Below are 14,771 nucleotides of genomic sequence, written 5' to 3'. Positions count from 1 at the left end.
GTGGGAGAGCTGTAGCATCTTACACTCCCTCCCCACTTCCTTCATTCTGAACGGCACGGATCTTCTCTGTGTGATCTGACACTTTGTGTGACAAAGAAGACGCCCCCGCCCCCTGCCACCTCCACCCGCATCGAGGATCACATCCCAAACGCGTGCAATTGAGAGGGAATTAACCAAACTGCAAAGTTGTTCAAGCATTCTGACACGCGTGGAAATGTTACAAGAAGGGCGGGGATGGGAGATAGTGAGAAAATTTCTCTCTTGATCCCCCAACTATCCCCCTTCAATAGTTTCAAAGGGAAAGATAACAAATGATAAAAACAGTGGTTTGCATCAGCAGTTCACTTAGTAGTGGAAGCAATAACAGAAACAATCAACTTGTATTAGGCCTTAGAACGGTCCAGGAAGTCACATGAGGAAGGACCATATTCTCTCGTCTCTGTTTTGCAGACGAGGACATTGCAAGATCCAGGCCCCCCAGTTCTTTAGAGACCGAGCTAAGACACAGGCCCAGCCTTTGCATGCTCAGAGCCTCCAGCAGAGGGGGAGGCAAAATCAATTTCCCTCCCGGGAGGTCAACAGATATATGTTGTTTAGGGAACATCGCAAGACTCACTGGGTTGGTGGCAGTGGGGAGGGGTAGCGTAGAAATCGGCCAACGTCGATTTCTTTTTCGGCACACACGTACTAAGGATGGCTCCATCCTCCACAACATCTTTAACTTGAGCTTTTGAGATCTGAAGGACTGAACATGACATCTTGACTGTGAGAAGAAAGAAGGCAGGCGATCACTTCGATCTCATTGCCACTGTCTCAGAAAAGGGATTGGGAGGATTGTGAAGCCCTGTTGTTGTGGCCATAAATCAGCGTGTCCTTTTCACTCTGGCACCTGCCTGGAATGATGTGGAAAAGTCTAGAAGTAGAGTGTTTGGAATAAAGGAGTTGGTAACCAGTCCCATTTTCCCCAGAATTGGATGGAACACTCCTCAACTATTTTGTTCACTTCCAGCCTTCCCACTCAGAGAGGAGTAGAGAGAAGCAGAAGTATAATCAGATACAGTATGGTGAAGATATGGAAACCACGAGAAGGATGCTATCTGTCTATCTGCAAGGGACACAACCGGAGAACTTGTCAAGGACTAGCCTGCCTGGTGAGTGCTGTTGGTGGCTAGCAGACAAAGCGGGTGGAGATGTGGGTTGTCCCGGCAGACTCACTCCCAGACGAGGTGGGATGGAGCTGAGCCTGAAATGACGGTGGACAGGATAACAGAAGGGAGGAGGGCACCTGGCAAGAGTTGCGGGGCGCAGAAGGGAAGTTACAGGGTGGTGATGAGCAGAGTTGGGGTGGGAAGGATGAAGAAGTAACTCTCCCAGCCGCCGGAGTGGATTACTTTAGGATCCAGTTCCTGGAGACACACAGCTTCGAGGAGTCTACTTTACAAGTGACATCAATCATTTAAAGAGGTTCCTCTGCTTAAGTCAAGGAAGAAGCCATGAGTACATGCAACTGTATACACGAAGAAGCCGTAAGTACATGCAACTGTATACACGAAGAAGCCGTGAGTACATGCAACTGTACACACGAAGAAGCTGTGAGTACATGCAACCCCATACATGAAGAAGCCATGAATACACGCAACCACGTACAGGGTAGTTGTTTACACCTGCATGAACAAACACAGGGTGAAGACCAAGGCCCCCAAAATGACTCCCATCTAGTTTCTAAAAAGCACGTTGTACCAGGTCAGAATAAGCCGTGTCAGAATAACAGACACACTGAGGACCACTCAGAGGCTGTCCACACTCGAAGAGTCGACCACGGGGGCCCCTGCCTGTCCCCCAGCACCACAAAGGGCTTGGATTTCTGACTGCGAGGCCAGAAGGTGAGTGACAGGACAGATAGATGAGCCCACACTAGGCTCAGCCCCTGCTGATGAGGACGGTGACAGCAAGAGGCCCCCGAGAGCGTGGCAGTGGCTTCCTTTGGAGCTGAGGTACGTGGTGTTCAGTGTGGTCAGTGTGGGCCAGACAGGTGGGTTTGTTTCTTGGTTCTACCACTTCGGTGGTGGAGTGACTGTTGATGAATTACTCAACTTCTTAGAGCCTCAATTTCCCCATCTATCAAATGGGAAACATCACCATAGTCACCTCTCGGGGTTTTGAGGATTAAAGTAACGCATGTAAAAGCACTGAGCTTTACATGTTTTATATGTTATTCACATGGTCCCTGACGTACACGTGTCCAGTCATTTCTAGCTGCTGTTGTTGTTATTATTGTTTTTGGTAGCAGTGTCTGCTTGTCTCAAGTGCACCACGATCAAAAATAAAACAAAGACCACCCAAGAGGCAGTTTATCCTGTGGTCAGCTTTGCAAAGGTCAGCCCAACTCCGGAGCCAGAAACACTGAGAGGTTCATCCCGGGAAAGCAAAGACAGACCTTCCCCAGAGCAGACAGAGTGTCACAGGAAAGGCTGCGCGCTGCCCCCTCTCCTGCCTGCTTCAAGGCGGGCTCAGTGGAGAGGGACAAAGGTCACCTTATCTGGCTGCTTCAGGAACAAGCAAAGTCTGTCAGCTCCGTGCCGTGACCCTGGGCCCCTGCTCCAATCCCCAGGGCGCGGGGCTCACTGGAAGCTGCTGGAGTGTAGGCCGCTGGCTATTGTCCCTGGAGACACGTCAGGCGCTGTGATGACAAGGACCTGCTTCTGGAAGCCCTGACTCACCCCCAGGCTATGTCCACGGGGCTGTCTCTGGGCACCGGCCCCTTGGGGATCTTGGCCTGGCCACTCGGCGCTTTCCCCCTCTTTCTCGGAAGTGATTAGATGAATGAGTCAGTTGGACTTTACTCTGCATAAACATTTGAAATTCCAAGATGAAAATGCGATCGCTAGAGTCCTGGTTACCTTTCCGCCGGGACCCACACCAGGGGCTGGAAAGCATGGGGTGGGAACGTGAGAACAAACTTCGCTCGCTTATCTGTTTGCAAGCCTGAGCGGTGCTCGCGTGACAGCTATTTTAATTCATTATCAGACTTCCTAATGTCCTCCTGGAAGAGACTGAAGCCAAATCCACTTCCTAAGGGAGGAGGTGGTCGGGTGACAGTAGCTATAGTTTAAAAGTGGCTCTTGCCTAAAGAGATTTCAGTACACTGAAGACACCATAGTCTGGAGGGGATGGATTATGTTGTCCAACAAAGACCGAACCCACTGCCCTTGAAGGGGATCAGATGCCTTTAGGATGGAAACAGATGAAAGTGGAATTTGGAGGAACAGCATTATTTTTCCTCAGATCCCAGGCACTTTAGAAACTGGCTTTAAGTCTCTAGATAGACCCTGATGCTAGGAACACATGAGTTGTGAAAAACAATTCAGCTGCATAAACACTTGTCCTGTATCAGCTTTCAAGGCTAATTCTCCAGGGACAAATTCTTAGGTGGGCAAAGATACATTAGCACTGTCTCAGAGCACCCGAACTTTCCTCCCTGTCACCGCCCCCCTCAAAGCTACCGGCATTTCTATTTCTCTTTTCCAACCCCCTTTCCAGAACCTTCCTCAGAAAAGTACTTATCACGTATGCCTCCGTGTGTTTCTTTCCCCCAAGGATTATTCACACTTTGGAAATAATTTCTCATTATGGAATGATAGATTTTGTCCATGAGAAAGTTATGCCAAAGCAAACGACACTACCATCTGCCTTAGGGCCGTGGTTATTGTCTATTTGTCTTAGAAATGCATGATCGGAGAGTGGCCAGACTTCCAGAGTCTCTGAAGAATAACTGGATACTTAGTAAACAAGAATTTTTGTTCTGTTTAGTTATAAAGTCTGAGCCTTGGGCTTATAGATGAGCAAAGACTAGCGTAGGATCTTTTAGAAAAATGTACATGACACTTGTAAATGGATGACTTCTGGGCCATCCCTGGCGGACAGAAATGTTGCTTTCCTGTGTTGAAGGGTTACGGTGATAAAAAGAACTGCTTTATCTTTGGTAATGGCGCTGTATACTCTGAATCACAGGTTCAATTTAAAAAAAAAATAAAGAGCCGAAAAGCAGACTCAGGCATTCAGGTGGGAAGCCTGGTTCAGTTCAAGGAAAAGATGAGGACACTTCAGGGGGAGGAGCTTGTCCACTAGAGCAGGATGCTGGGACCCTTCCACTGTTTGAAGAGCTGGGAAAGCCAGCTGCGGTTCTCTTTTACCCAAGCAGAAGCCAGCTTCCTTGGTACCTAAGGGATGCTCTTGGCAAGTGAAGAAGACACCCAGATGACCAGAGAGAGGATTAACAAGCTTGGAGTAGGGCTCTCAAAACTGAGGGATGCTAGGTGACAATGACCACGTGTAAGCAGAACAAAGCCAGGCTCAACTCCAGTGTATAGTTTCCGTTCTCGTAAATCATCACTCCCACATAATGTTATACTTGTTGTATTTGGAGTTCTGGCCTGAGAGAGAGTAGCTGTTAGAGGTTTTCTAAGAAGGAGAAACAGGGAAACAGGTTTATGTTCTGAGATGTAGCCACGAGGCGCCCCAAGCCTCCTTCTGTGTCAGTAAAGTCAGAAGGCCCCCTCTTCATCCACATTGCGTCACTCTGGTCACACAAGCCTGTGTTTCCTCCCCCTGGAATCTGTAAAATTCTACCTGACTCAGAAAATAAACTTGCAGGCTGGAAGACGGATGGCTAGCTGGCACCCCAAAAAGGAGAGGTAAGTTTGGGGGGCAACGATTTGCTACAGTCATTCAGCTGAGTGCAAGAGTGGGGACATCAGGGAAGGAGAAGAAAAATCCCGGAGTAGGGGCTGGTTCCCTGTCTACAGTATCCTTCCCTCCCTGCATTGAGAGAGCTTCTGGATTATTGTATCTTTGGGATGGAGAAGCGTTGGTCTTGAATAAAACCGGGAGGGAGGAAGACAATGAGTATTTCGCTCAGGGCTTGGCAGAAACACAGACGCACAGCTGCAGAGGGAGCTGGAAAATGTAAACACATCTGGAAAGGCACGTGCACAGAGGAGGAAAAATACACAGATGCCGGGAGAAGGATACACAGAAAACCACAGCCCTGAGTCACCACTTCACCGAGGGTGGATGATGTGACCCCAAGAAGTGACAGATAGGTGAGCGGTCGGCATCATCACCGCCACTGGAAGGGCTACTCAGAGCGCTGTCTCTGCAACTGGTCACTGAGCAACGCCCTCTGCCTCTATGACACTTCATAGGATGCCACTGCCTTGCCCGTAGAGATTCACGCACATTGAAAGATTACCGCTAGAGAGGCTGAGGCACGGACGTTCCTTGGATGAGGTCAACCTATATCCTCCATCTCTTTCACTAGCTACGCCTTCTCTTTACTCTTCACAGATCCCTCCTTCTGTCTTACATATTCCTACATGAGAGCTTCCTAGCCCTCTTCGCTTCTTATACATCCTTCATACCCCAGCTCCCCCCCCTTCATACCCCGTCTACTGGGCACTCCTGATTCTCTGTACCCTGCACAACTTCTATTTTTACAGCATCTATCGCCTTTTATTAGGATATATAATTATTTATGGGTTTTGCGTATTGTCTGTGTCTCCTGCACTATAATATAAGCTCTGTTAGAGCAGAAATTTTTGTAGGTTTGTCTGACACACAGAAGATGCTCCATAAATATTAAATGAAGAACTAAATAAATGAAAGGGCAATCTTATCGAGTCCGTCAGTTTAAGTTACCATACACACTAAAGTCTCCCAAGTCTACAGCTCTAGACCAATACTTTCTTCTGAAGTCTAGTTTGATAGAACCTACTGCTATTGAATCCCTGCCCTTGGGGTACCTGTAGACCTATCAGCTGCAACAGCTGAAACGGGAATTCATCACCTCTCCCCAGATCTGCTCCTCCACTCATCCCAATCTTGATACGTGGCTGCCATTTACTCAGTTGACCAAGGGGGAAACCTCAGTGTCATTTTTGACTCTTCCTTTTGTTCACATCGACATATTCTACTGGTCATCTAAGGATGCAACGTCAGTTACCTCTCAGATGCTCTTTTTTTTATACCCACAGCCCGACTCTTGTTCAGACTCTTAACTAAAAGCTGTTCATCAGATTTTATGTTCCCCCTTCTGAAGTATAGAGATATTGCTGTGAAATCGCTGTTCAGCCAGGGAATACCACCCCTGCCAGCCATGTGTACTGTTTTCACAATGGGATGTGAGTGGAAGTGATGTGTTCATTTCCAGGTTGAGGCTTTTTAAATGTGTGGGTGGACCTTTTCATTTTTTCTTCCCTCCTCACTGGCTAGATCCAGAGGATGATGAGACTGCAGGGCACAGGTTGGCAAAATTAGGGCCTGTGAGCCTGCTGTCTGTTTTTGTAAATAAAGTTTTATTGGAACACAGCCATGGCCATTTGTTTACATATTGCTTATGGCTTCTTTCCCACTACAGCAGCTGAGCTGAGTAGCTGTGACAGCTTAGAGACCTCAGCTTACTCTTTAAGAAAAAGTTTGCCACCCTGGCTCTGGGGGATGGTGGAGCAGCAAGACCAAAGAAGCTTGTGTGCCTGAAGGGTTTGCTATCGAGGAAAACCCTTTCTGGACTGTTTATGAACAAGAAATAAACGTCTATTATTAAGCAGCTGAAATTTTGTGGTTTGTTTAGCAGCCTCTGTTATCCCAACTAACAACAAAAGAGATGTAAAGTCTCAAATAAAATACTAGCAACTTCTAGGGAAAAAAAATCCAAGTAGGATTTATTTCCAGAAATGCAAGGATGATTAGGAAAGACGGCAATACCACATTGCTAGATCAAAGAAAGAAACCCATATGATCATCTTTTCATGCATGTTGAAAGCATTTAAAAAACTCATCATCCACCTTGCAAGCTATTCTTAGTGGAACAGAATAGAGAAACACTTCCTTAGAATATCTACCTCTAGCACAAGTTAGTGTCATATTTAGAGGTGAATGACCAGAAGAATTCCCACTGAAGACTGAATCAACAAATGTTATCAATGGGCTTCCCTTGTGGCACAGTGGTTAAGAATCTGCCTGCCAATGCAGGGTACACGGGTTCGAGCCCTGGTCCGGGAGGATCCCACATGCCACAGAGCAACTAAGCCTGTGTGCCACAACTACTGAAGTCTGCGTGCCTAGAGCCCGTGCTCCACAACAAGAGAAGCCACTGCAATGAGAAGCCCACACACCACAACGAAGAGTAGCCCCTGCTCGCCGCAACCAGAGAAAAGCCTACGCGCAGCAACGAAGCCCCAACGCAGCCAAAAATAAAATAAATAAAAATTAAAAAAAAATGTTATCATCAACATAACAAATATATAACATTATATAATATTGCTTTTGAAGCACTGGCAATGTACCAATAATAATAATTGTCCACTATGTAATATATCAATAATTTTAAAATTATATAATGAAATATTGCATAATGCAAAATAATATAAATTATATGTGCTTTATATAATTCATACATATAATTTTATATGTAAGATATATATCTACATGATATAAGTATTTTATATATGATAAAATATATATAATTAGATTTGTATAGTATATTATTATAACATATATCATTTACAAATACAAATATTTAATTTATAAATAAAATACATAAAATTATATTGAATTTATATTATGAATATACTGCATGTAACTTTTAAAATGACGTTAATTGTGTAATTTATTAATAATTCCATGATGTTGCTTTTCAACAACCAGCCAGTGCTCCAAGGCAGAAAGAAAAAACAAACAGGAGGCACATCTTCATTATCTGTAGATGATGTGATTGCCCATGCAAACAATTAAAGATAAAACGAGATACTATCGGAACAATTAAGAAAATCTTCAAAGATGCCCAGTTACAAAACAATGTGCAAAATTAAGAGGTTTCCAATATGTAAGTAATAACTGATGTGAATTTATTTTAAAAAACCTTACCAAGGGAAATAAAAGAAGACTTGTAGAGATGAAAAGAGATACTATCTTTCTGCCTCAGAAGAATTAATATATTTTAAACCTATGAATTCACCATAAACTAACCTATACATTCACTGCAATCCCAAACAAAATTCTAACAGGATTGAAGTTGGAATATAATAAACTGATTCTAAATTTCACCCACCATATACTTGGTGAGAGTAGCCAAGAAACATTAGAAAAACCAGAACAATGTAAAGAAACTTGTGAAGACAGATATTAAGACAAATTATAAAATACACCACTAAAATTGTGGAAAAAAGAAAATTAGACCTGTCTCTTAAACCGTGCACTGAAATAATTTAATATGCAGTAAAGACTGAAATATAAAAATGAAGTATAGGGCTTCCCTGGTGGCGCAGTGGTTGAGACTCTGCCTGCCAATGCAGGGGACACGGGTTCAAGGCCTGGTCTGGGAAGATCCCACATGCCGTGGAGCAACTAGGCCCGTGAGGCACAATTACTGAGCCTGCGCGTCTGAAGTCTGTGCTCCGCAACAAGAGAGGCCGCGATAATGAGAGGCCCGCGCACCGTGATGAAGAGTGGCCCCCACTTGCCGCAACTAGAGAAAGCCCTCGCACAGAAATGAAGACCCAACACAGCCATAAATAAATAAATAAATAAATAAATAAATAAATAAATAAATAAATAAATAAAAGAATAAAGATGTTAATCTGAGATCACAAAACAATCTTTAAACAAAAAAAAAAAATGAAGTATATACATGTCAGAAGACAGTATAGGTGAATAACTCTATTCTTGAGGTAGGAAGTGTTTTCGATAAGCAATAACAAATTCAGAAACTACAAAGTAAAAGATTAAGAGATTGCACTATACAGAAATTAAAAACTGCTATAGGTAAAATACACTACACACAAAATCAAAAGGCAAAGGACAGAAACGAACAAACAAACAAAAAAAGCCAACAATAAAAGGCAAAGGACATGGTGGTAAAAGGATGTGTAATACCTGTGACAGATGGAGGATTAGCTTTTTTTTTTTTAATATATATATATATAGCTTTTATAGTGAGGGAAGAAAATGCCCAGTAGAAAAAAGGAATAGCCACGAATTGCCAATGACACAAAATCACATGGAAAAACATCATCTCTCTATAAACCAAAGAAGGCAATTTAAAATGAGATCTTTTGCCTATCATATAAAAATCAAAGATAAATTTGCATGCATGGAATAAATATAATGTTTTAATAAATGATAAGAGATACGCGATAGAGATCTTTTCTGTCTTAGATCTCATCCAAGTAAAGACGGGGATGGTGCACTGTTGGCTGGGCTAGTCCAAGTTCAAAAGGCACAGGATATTTAGGTGTGGACGGAGAGAGTAAAGAAGAGAGAAAACCACGGTGGGATATTTAATGCGCAGTGATGAGAATACTGTCGCTCCTAGAGTTGATTCTTCCATATTTACAAGTTCCAAATACAAAACTCATGTGGCCTCTGACTGGTTGGGTGCAAGATTTTAGAATGTGGATAAGTTTAACTATGAACTTAGCATTTAATAAAACATCTTTAGGCATAATATTGGACAATGTGTCAAAACATTTAAATGTGCATTGCTTATTATATATCAGTAATTCTTAGAGCGTTTGTAGGCTTCATTGGAAGAGCGTAATTTGCCCGTGGGAATGCCAGGATTCCCTTTCTTCCTTCTACCATGGTTTTCCCAGATTCCACCTCAACACCTCTGTGAATGAATTCAGGACCCTCCGGCTGTTTGGATCCATGTGGCCTCAATGGTTCCAAAGGTCTACAAAATGATTTTACGCAGCTGACGAGAGAATGAACGTTTGTGTCTCCTCCTTAAGTATCTGTACTTCAACCCTGTAGCACGCATGTGTGTTGTCAAAGAGTTTTCACGTGCTTCAAGAACTGAACCTCACTCCCAAGAGCCGATGAGTTGGGCTGGTTGGGTATTCATCTTGGAGAAGTGAAGGGACCTGGGGAAGCCCCAAGCCACAGCACCCGAACTGGGCTTAGCGTCCAGGTCTTCCCATTCAGGTCCAGCGCTCTTTCCACTCTGCCAGTCTACGCCCCTTTAAAAGAGGAAGGGCGGAGAATGCCATGACTCCAAAGTGATGGAACCTTGCAGGGAAGATGTTTTGAGGTTTAAAATCAAGTCAGCTCCCCAACCTGCTTGACCAGACCCAGGCTGGTCTATGTTAACCTGACTTTGGAGGGTGAGCGGGTCTCAGTTTCTTCCTCACTCCCCGGACCTCTGGTTATGGGGAACACTCTGGAACAGCGACCCATGGATTGACTCTTGTCTAGTGAGAGGTCTTCGCCCCCAGGGCCCCAGCATTTCAGAGCCATGGCGGCCCTCAGACCTCAGCACGGAGGGAAGCGTGCCATTCATTTGTGCTACCTACCTTTTAGGGCCTCTTTCACAGCGGAATCCACAGGGAATATGTTCTTCTCCACCAGCTCCAGGGGTCCCGGCCGGAGAGCGATTTTTTCATTGAGGTCATCTGCAAGTCGGGCTCTTTTCAGCTTCATCTGAGTAGTTGGAACGGATCTCTCTGCAGTGGAGGCTAAGGGGTTAAAATCAAAAGGGTCAGCTCTAGAATTTGATGTCATTTTTGTGGGGGTTTTTTTTGCTTTTTTTTTTGCTTTTGTAACCCAAACACTCTGACACATTGTACTCCACCATCCTAATAATTTTTCAATGCAATCATCCTCATTTCACATGGATTAGTAGTGAAGACTAGATGCTTCCAAATAAAGGCAAATAGAGAAGCACAGAAGAGTTAGAGCAACTTGCTTTGTGAGGATTTTGGGAAAAAAAAAATGTGCAATTTGGCGATTCTGTAAGTAAGTAGTCCATGGGGCCTGTATTGCTTGCTGACACTAAACTATAGCATTTGCATGCAAATCCTGTCTATATATTGCCCAGCCCAGGCTGAGCTGGCAGTAAATATTATCTATTTTTATAATTAATTGTAGTGGCGTGACTTCTCAAGAGTTTTAGACTTGTTGAGGTTGTGATACTAACTGATTCAAATGTCCAGGTCCAGTTGTAAAAGAAAAACAATTTTGGGGGGGAATAGTTATTTAATTAAACAGGGATTTTAAAAAATTGAATTTATCCAACAGGCAGTTTCTCATCTTTGGGAGGGTGGGAAAGGTCACTGAGAAGCCCTCAATCACCGCTCTATTCCTCTTTGGGTGAGGCCCTGACTTATTTCTGTGCGGGAACGTGGAAGAGGATCTTGTGAGCCACTGGTTGCTGTAACGCAGGACCGGGAGTTAGGGTTCCTTTCCTCTCAACTCTGCAAATTTAGAAGTTGAGACCTTTACGGACGTCCTGGTCCTATTGTTCTATTAATATCCATCTGCTAACCCAGGCTTAGTGTCTGGCCGCTGCTCTAGAAATCTCCACACAGGGGAGGACTAGGGATGTCTCATGGTTGCAACAGGTCAGACTTGCGTAGAAGCTACATCTGCAAAGCACTCGATGTGGGATGGAGAAAACATCAATATTCCAAACCGAAAAATGGAAGTTTCTAAGCCCAAATCCTCTCCCAACTACCCGTCAGGCCAGTGCAAGGGCTTCTGCCACACCGCCTGCCTCAGGGATCCTTCTGACCCATCCTGCACAGCCATACAGGATTCATCCTGTATGATGAAACACTCCTTTCTTGCATCCCCTCCAAGATGGTCCTCTCCATCCGTCTCTCAGTCCGGTTTTGCAGGCTCGCCACAAACCGAATCCACCCCCTACATGACCTGAGATGGTTGATGCCCAAACTACCACTCCAGCGAGCCTGGTCCTTTGCCTTCTGTCCCCCGCCCCCCATCTTCCTGAGTTCACCTTTGTACCTTTGCTTACTCTGTTTCCCCGCCCTAACAAAGTCTTCCTAACTCCTGTTCTTACAGCTTCTTTCTGCTTCGACTACCGCCAGCAGTTACAAGCATTGGTCCTTAATCTTATATTGCTAATTCCAAAATCAGACCATGAACCCTTGGAGGGCAAGGGTCGTTTTGTATCTAGCAGATCCTTGGTGCTCCAGGGGGCCAACTTCCAATTTCTGTGGGGGGGAAGGGTGGGTTTCATGGGAACCAACAGAGACTAAACTTGGGGTTTCTGTGGTTCATAGCCTGGTATTTTAATTCAAGACTGGACTGATACAACAGATAATGCTTTCTTGATTATAATATTATACATACGTATTGTTGTAAGGGTGGAAAACGCTAAAACATTATGCAAAAGAAGGGAAAGCATTAGGAAACTCCCCACTTAGGGTCAACTGTTTTTAATAACTGGGCATCTTTCTTAATTACTTATACAGTATTTATTGGTAAGTCAGTATTTTTTCATCATAGAATCTGACTGTAAATACAATTTATGTATATATTTTTGCCTCCCTGATTTTGACTGTAAATATAGTTTTGTTTTCTGGTCTCCTCACTAAACATCATTTTGTAAGCCTTTTCTCATTAAACCATGATTCTTTTAAAGCCTCATTTGTGGTAGCTGCAAGTTATTCAATCACACGGATGGTGCATAATTTATTCAGTCTGTCTACTATTTTTTGACGTTCCACTGATTTCAGTGTGTCACTATTTAAAGTAATTACATGATAAACATCATTGTACATAAATCTTTGTATGTCTGATTATTATTTTTTTGACACAATACTAGACATTTATTACTGGTATGAAGGATGGACATTTTAAAGGAAGTTGATATATGTTGGACACTCCCTATGTGCTCAGAGAAAGTTGGGAGGTGGCACAGCTCAGAATGAATGCCAAGTCTGGTACTTCTTGGCCACTATATGGCTTCCCAATTTGACCGTCTACATGGCCTCAAATGACTAGATGAGAGCTCAAAACCACCACTTTGGAATGGCAGGGGACCCTTTCTAAGGGGAGTTAGCAATTGTGCAGAGACAAAGAACCCTGGAAAATGGCCCACGTTCCATTCCCACTGATGGGCCCCAGTTTATGACTTTGGGCAACCTTACCTTGGAGTATGTGCATTTTCACCACGTCTGCACGGTCGGACCTGTTTCTGACCTTGTGCTTCAGGGTGTCTTCAGCCTGTCAGACACAAACACAGAATGAATTCTGCTATCAACCTCATACAGTTTATTCACCTAGTTTTAACTTTAAAAGAGACCCCTTTTCTCTCAAAGGGAAAAAGTCTCTTTTTGTTTGTTTTTTGTTTTTTGTTTGACAAACGCAACATGCAAATATCTCTGTTCTCCTACGTCTTGATGAAGGAGGGCTCACAAAAACCTCTAATAATTTTAGGATGGAAAAATGAGATAAAGAGGTCAAAAGCTTGGGTCCACCTCAGCGCTCCAAACTTAAAGGCCAGGCAGGTACCTAATCATAAAATATTAATAAAACTGTGATGATACTACACTGCTTTTGCATGAGAGGCAATCCTGTTCCATTGCCTCTTAAAAGAGTCACAAATTAACTAGAGTCAGAGATGAAATGTAACCTCAATCCATCCAGTATAACATGACAACATGTGCCCTCCTCCTGTTTTGCCCTTGATCTCTCTCTCTCAAGACGTGAAAATGTAAATCCTGCAGGCTGAGACCCACTGTAAGTTGGGAGGACACTTAGAGATGAGTTATTTACTGAGTCTCATGGCTTTCTTGATGATGGAGTTGTCTGTAGGGATGGCGTTGGCTGTGGCAGGGCCACAACTGGACCTCAGGGCCCTGATTTCTAGTTCTGGGTTTTTATCCCACTATAGTGAATCTCTTAATTGGCCCCCGAGAGGAGTCTGGAGATCACTCCAGTTCTGATGAAAGACGATTATTCTCCAGGCAGTAGGAACCCCAGCCTCTCACGAGTGACTCTGAAGAGTCCCAGAGAGCTCTGCTCCGTCTTCCAGCCCCTCCCCTCACTAGTTGCCAGGCTACGACATCCCAGGAGAAAGATACCTAATGGCCTTTCCTTCTACATACACTGCTGATACTTGCTCAATAGCACTTATTGTATTGATAAATTCAAGTTGCAGAGATTTGCTCTGAAGGTACAGAATATACACCGATTTTCCCCCCTCAAATGCTAAAAGAAAGAGAAATAAACAGAATTCCTTTTGCCTTTAAATAGCTGTGAATAAGCTCTGTATCTGCAGGCCCTACCCTACCACTGAATTGGATTTAAAATAATCTGATTGTTGCTGAGAAAAGCCTGTCATGAAAGAGAGGGCAGCTTGCCCACACACCTTACCTCCCTGTTTCATGTCTCTCTGACTCCCACCGCATCCTTGCAGGGATACCCCCCGACATCAGAAAGATGGGGGACATTTTCTTAAAGCTCATAAATAGCAGCTTCAAAGCCAATATTGTTGATCCCATTTCCACAGTTTTCAGTTTCTAGGAGGAAGATTCCACATGGCGTGCGGGGAGGGGACCAGCAAATTGGTTGAGTTTGTAGGAGAAATTCTACCCGCTTTCCCCCAAGCTTAGCATTCAGAGGTCCAGAGCCTGGAGTCTGAGTTCAGGAAGGTGGGAAGTTCGCAAACAGTTACCTTGCCACTATCCAAACGTTTTCTTTGCTCATGGAATTCAGGTGGGCTTTTCAGGGCTGAAACAGAAAGACACAGACGTGAGCAGAGGGGGCTTGGGGCCGGGAGCGGCGTCGCGGTGCTTGCCGGTGTGCTTGCCGAGCGGTGCACAGTGGAGGTGTGATGGAGATGTGATGGCCTTCATCAGGCCACAAGCAATGGAAGAGGAGAGGCCTGGAGGTCACCAGCTTCCCTGCAGCCGGAGAATCCAGAGGAAGGCGGACGTCAGCCTCAAACAAGAGGAGCAGCAAAGACAGAA

General features: G+C 44.3%; 1 protein-coding gene across 8 annotated transcripts in view; it reads right to left on the bottom strand.

Annotated features, from left to right (window-relative positions):
* The window catches only part of MYOCD (myocardin), a 250,760-nt gene that overhangs the window by 31,099 nt on the left and 204,890 nt on the right, over positions 1-14,771 (bottom strand). For all 8 annotated transcript variants that reach the window (XM_082373272.1, XM_082373270.1, XM_082373274.1 and 5 more), the window contains 3 exons: positions 14,477-14,532; positions 12,948-13,023; positions 10,350-10,511 (listed from right to left, as the gene is read on the bottom strand). In XM_082373272.1, the coding sequence (XP_082229398.1) occupies positions 10,350-10,511; positions 12,948-13,023; positions 14,477-14,532 (294 nt within the window). The remainder of the gene's footprint in view (positions 1-10,349; positions 10,512-12,947; positions 13,024-14,476; positions 14,533-14,771) is intronic.

Source organism: Balaenoptera borealis (genome assembly GCF_965194805.1).
Source record: "Balaenoptera borealis genome assembly, chromosome: 20".
Lineage (NCBI taxonomy): Eukaryota > Metazoa > Chordata > Mammalia > Artiodactyla > Balaenopteridae > Balaenoptera > Balaenoptera borealis.
Note: the sequence above shows the minus strand (reverse complement) of the source record. Positions and strands in the feature narration are given on the sequence as shown.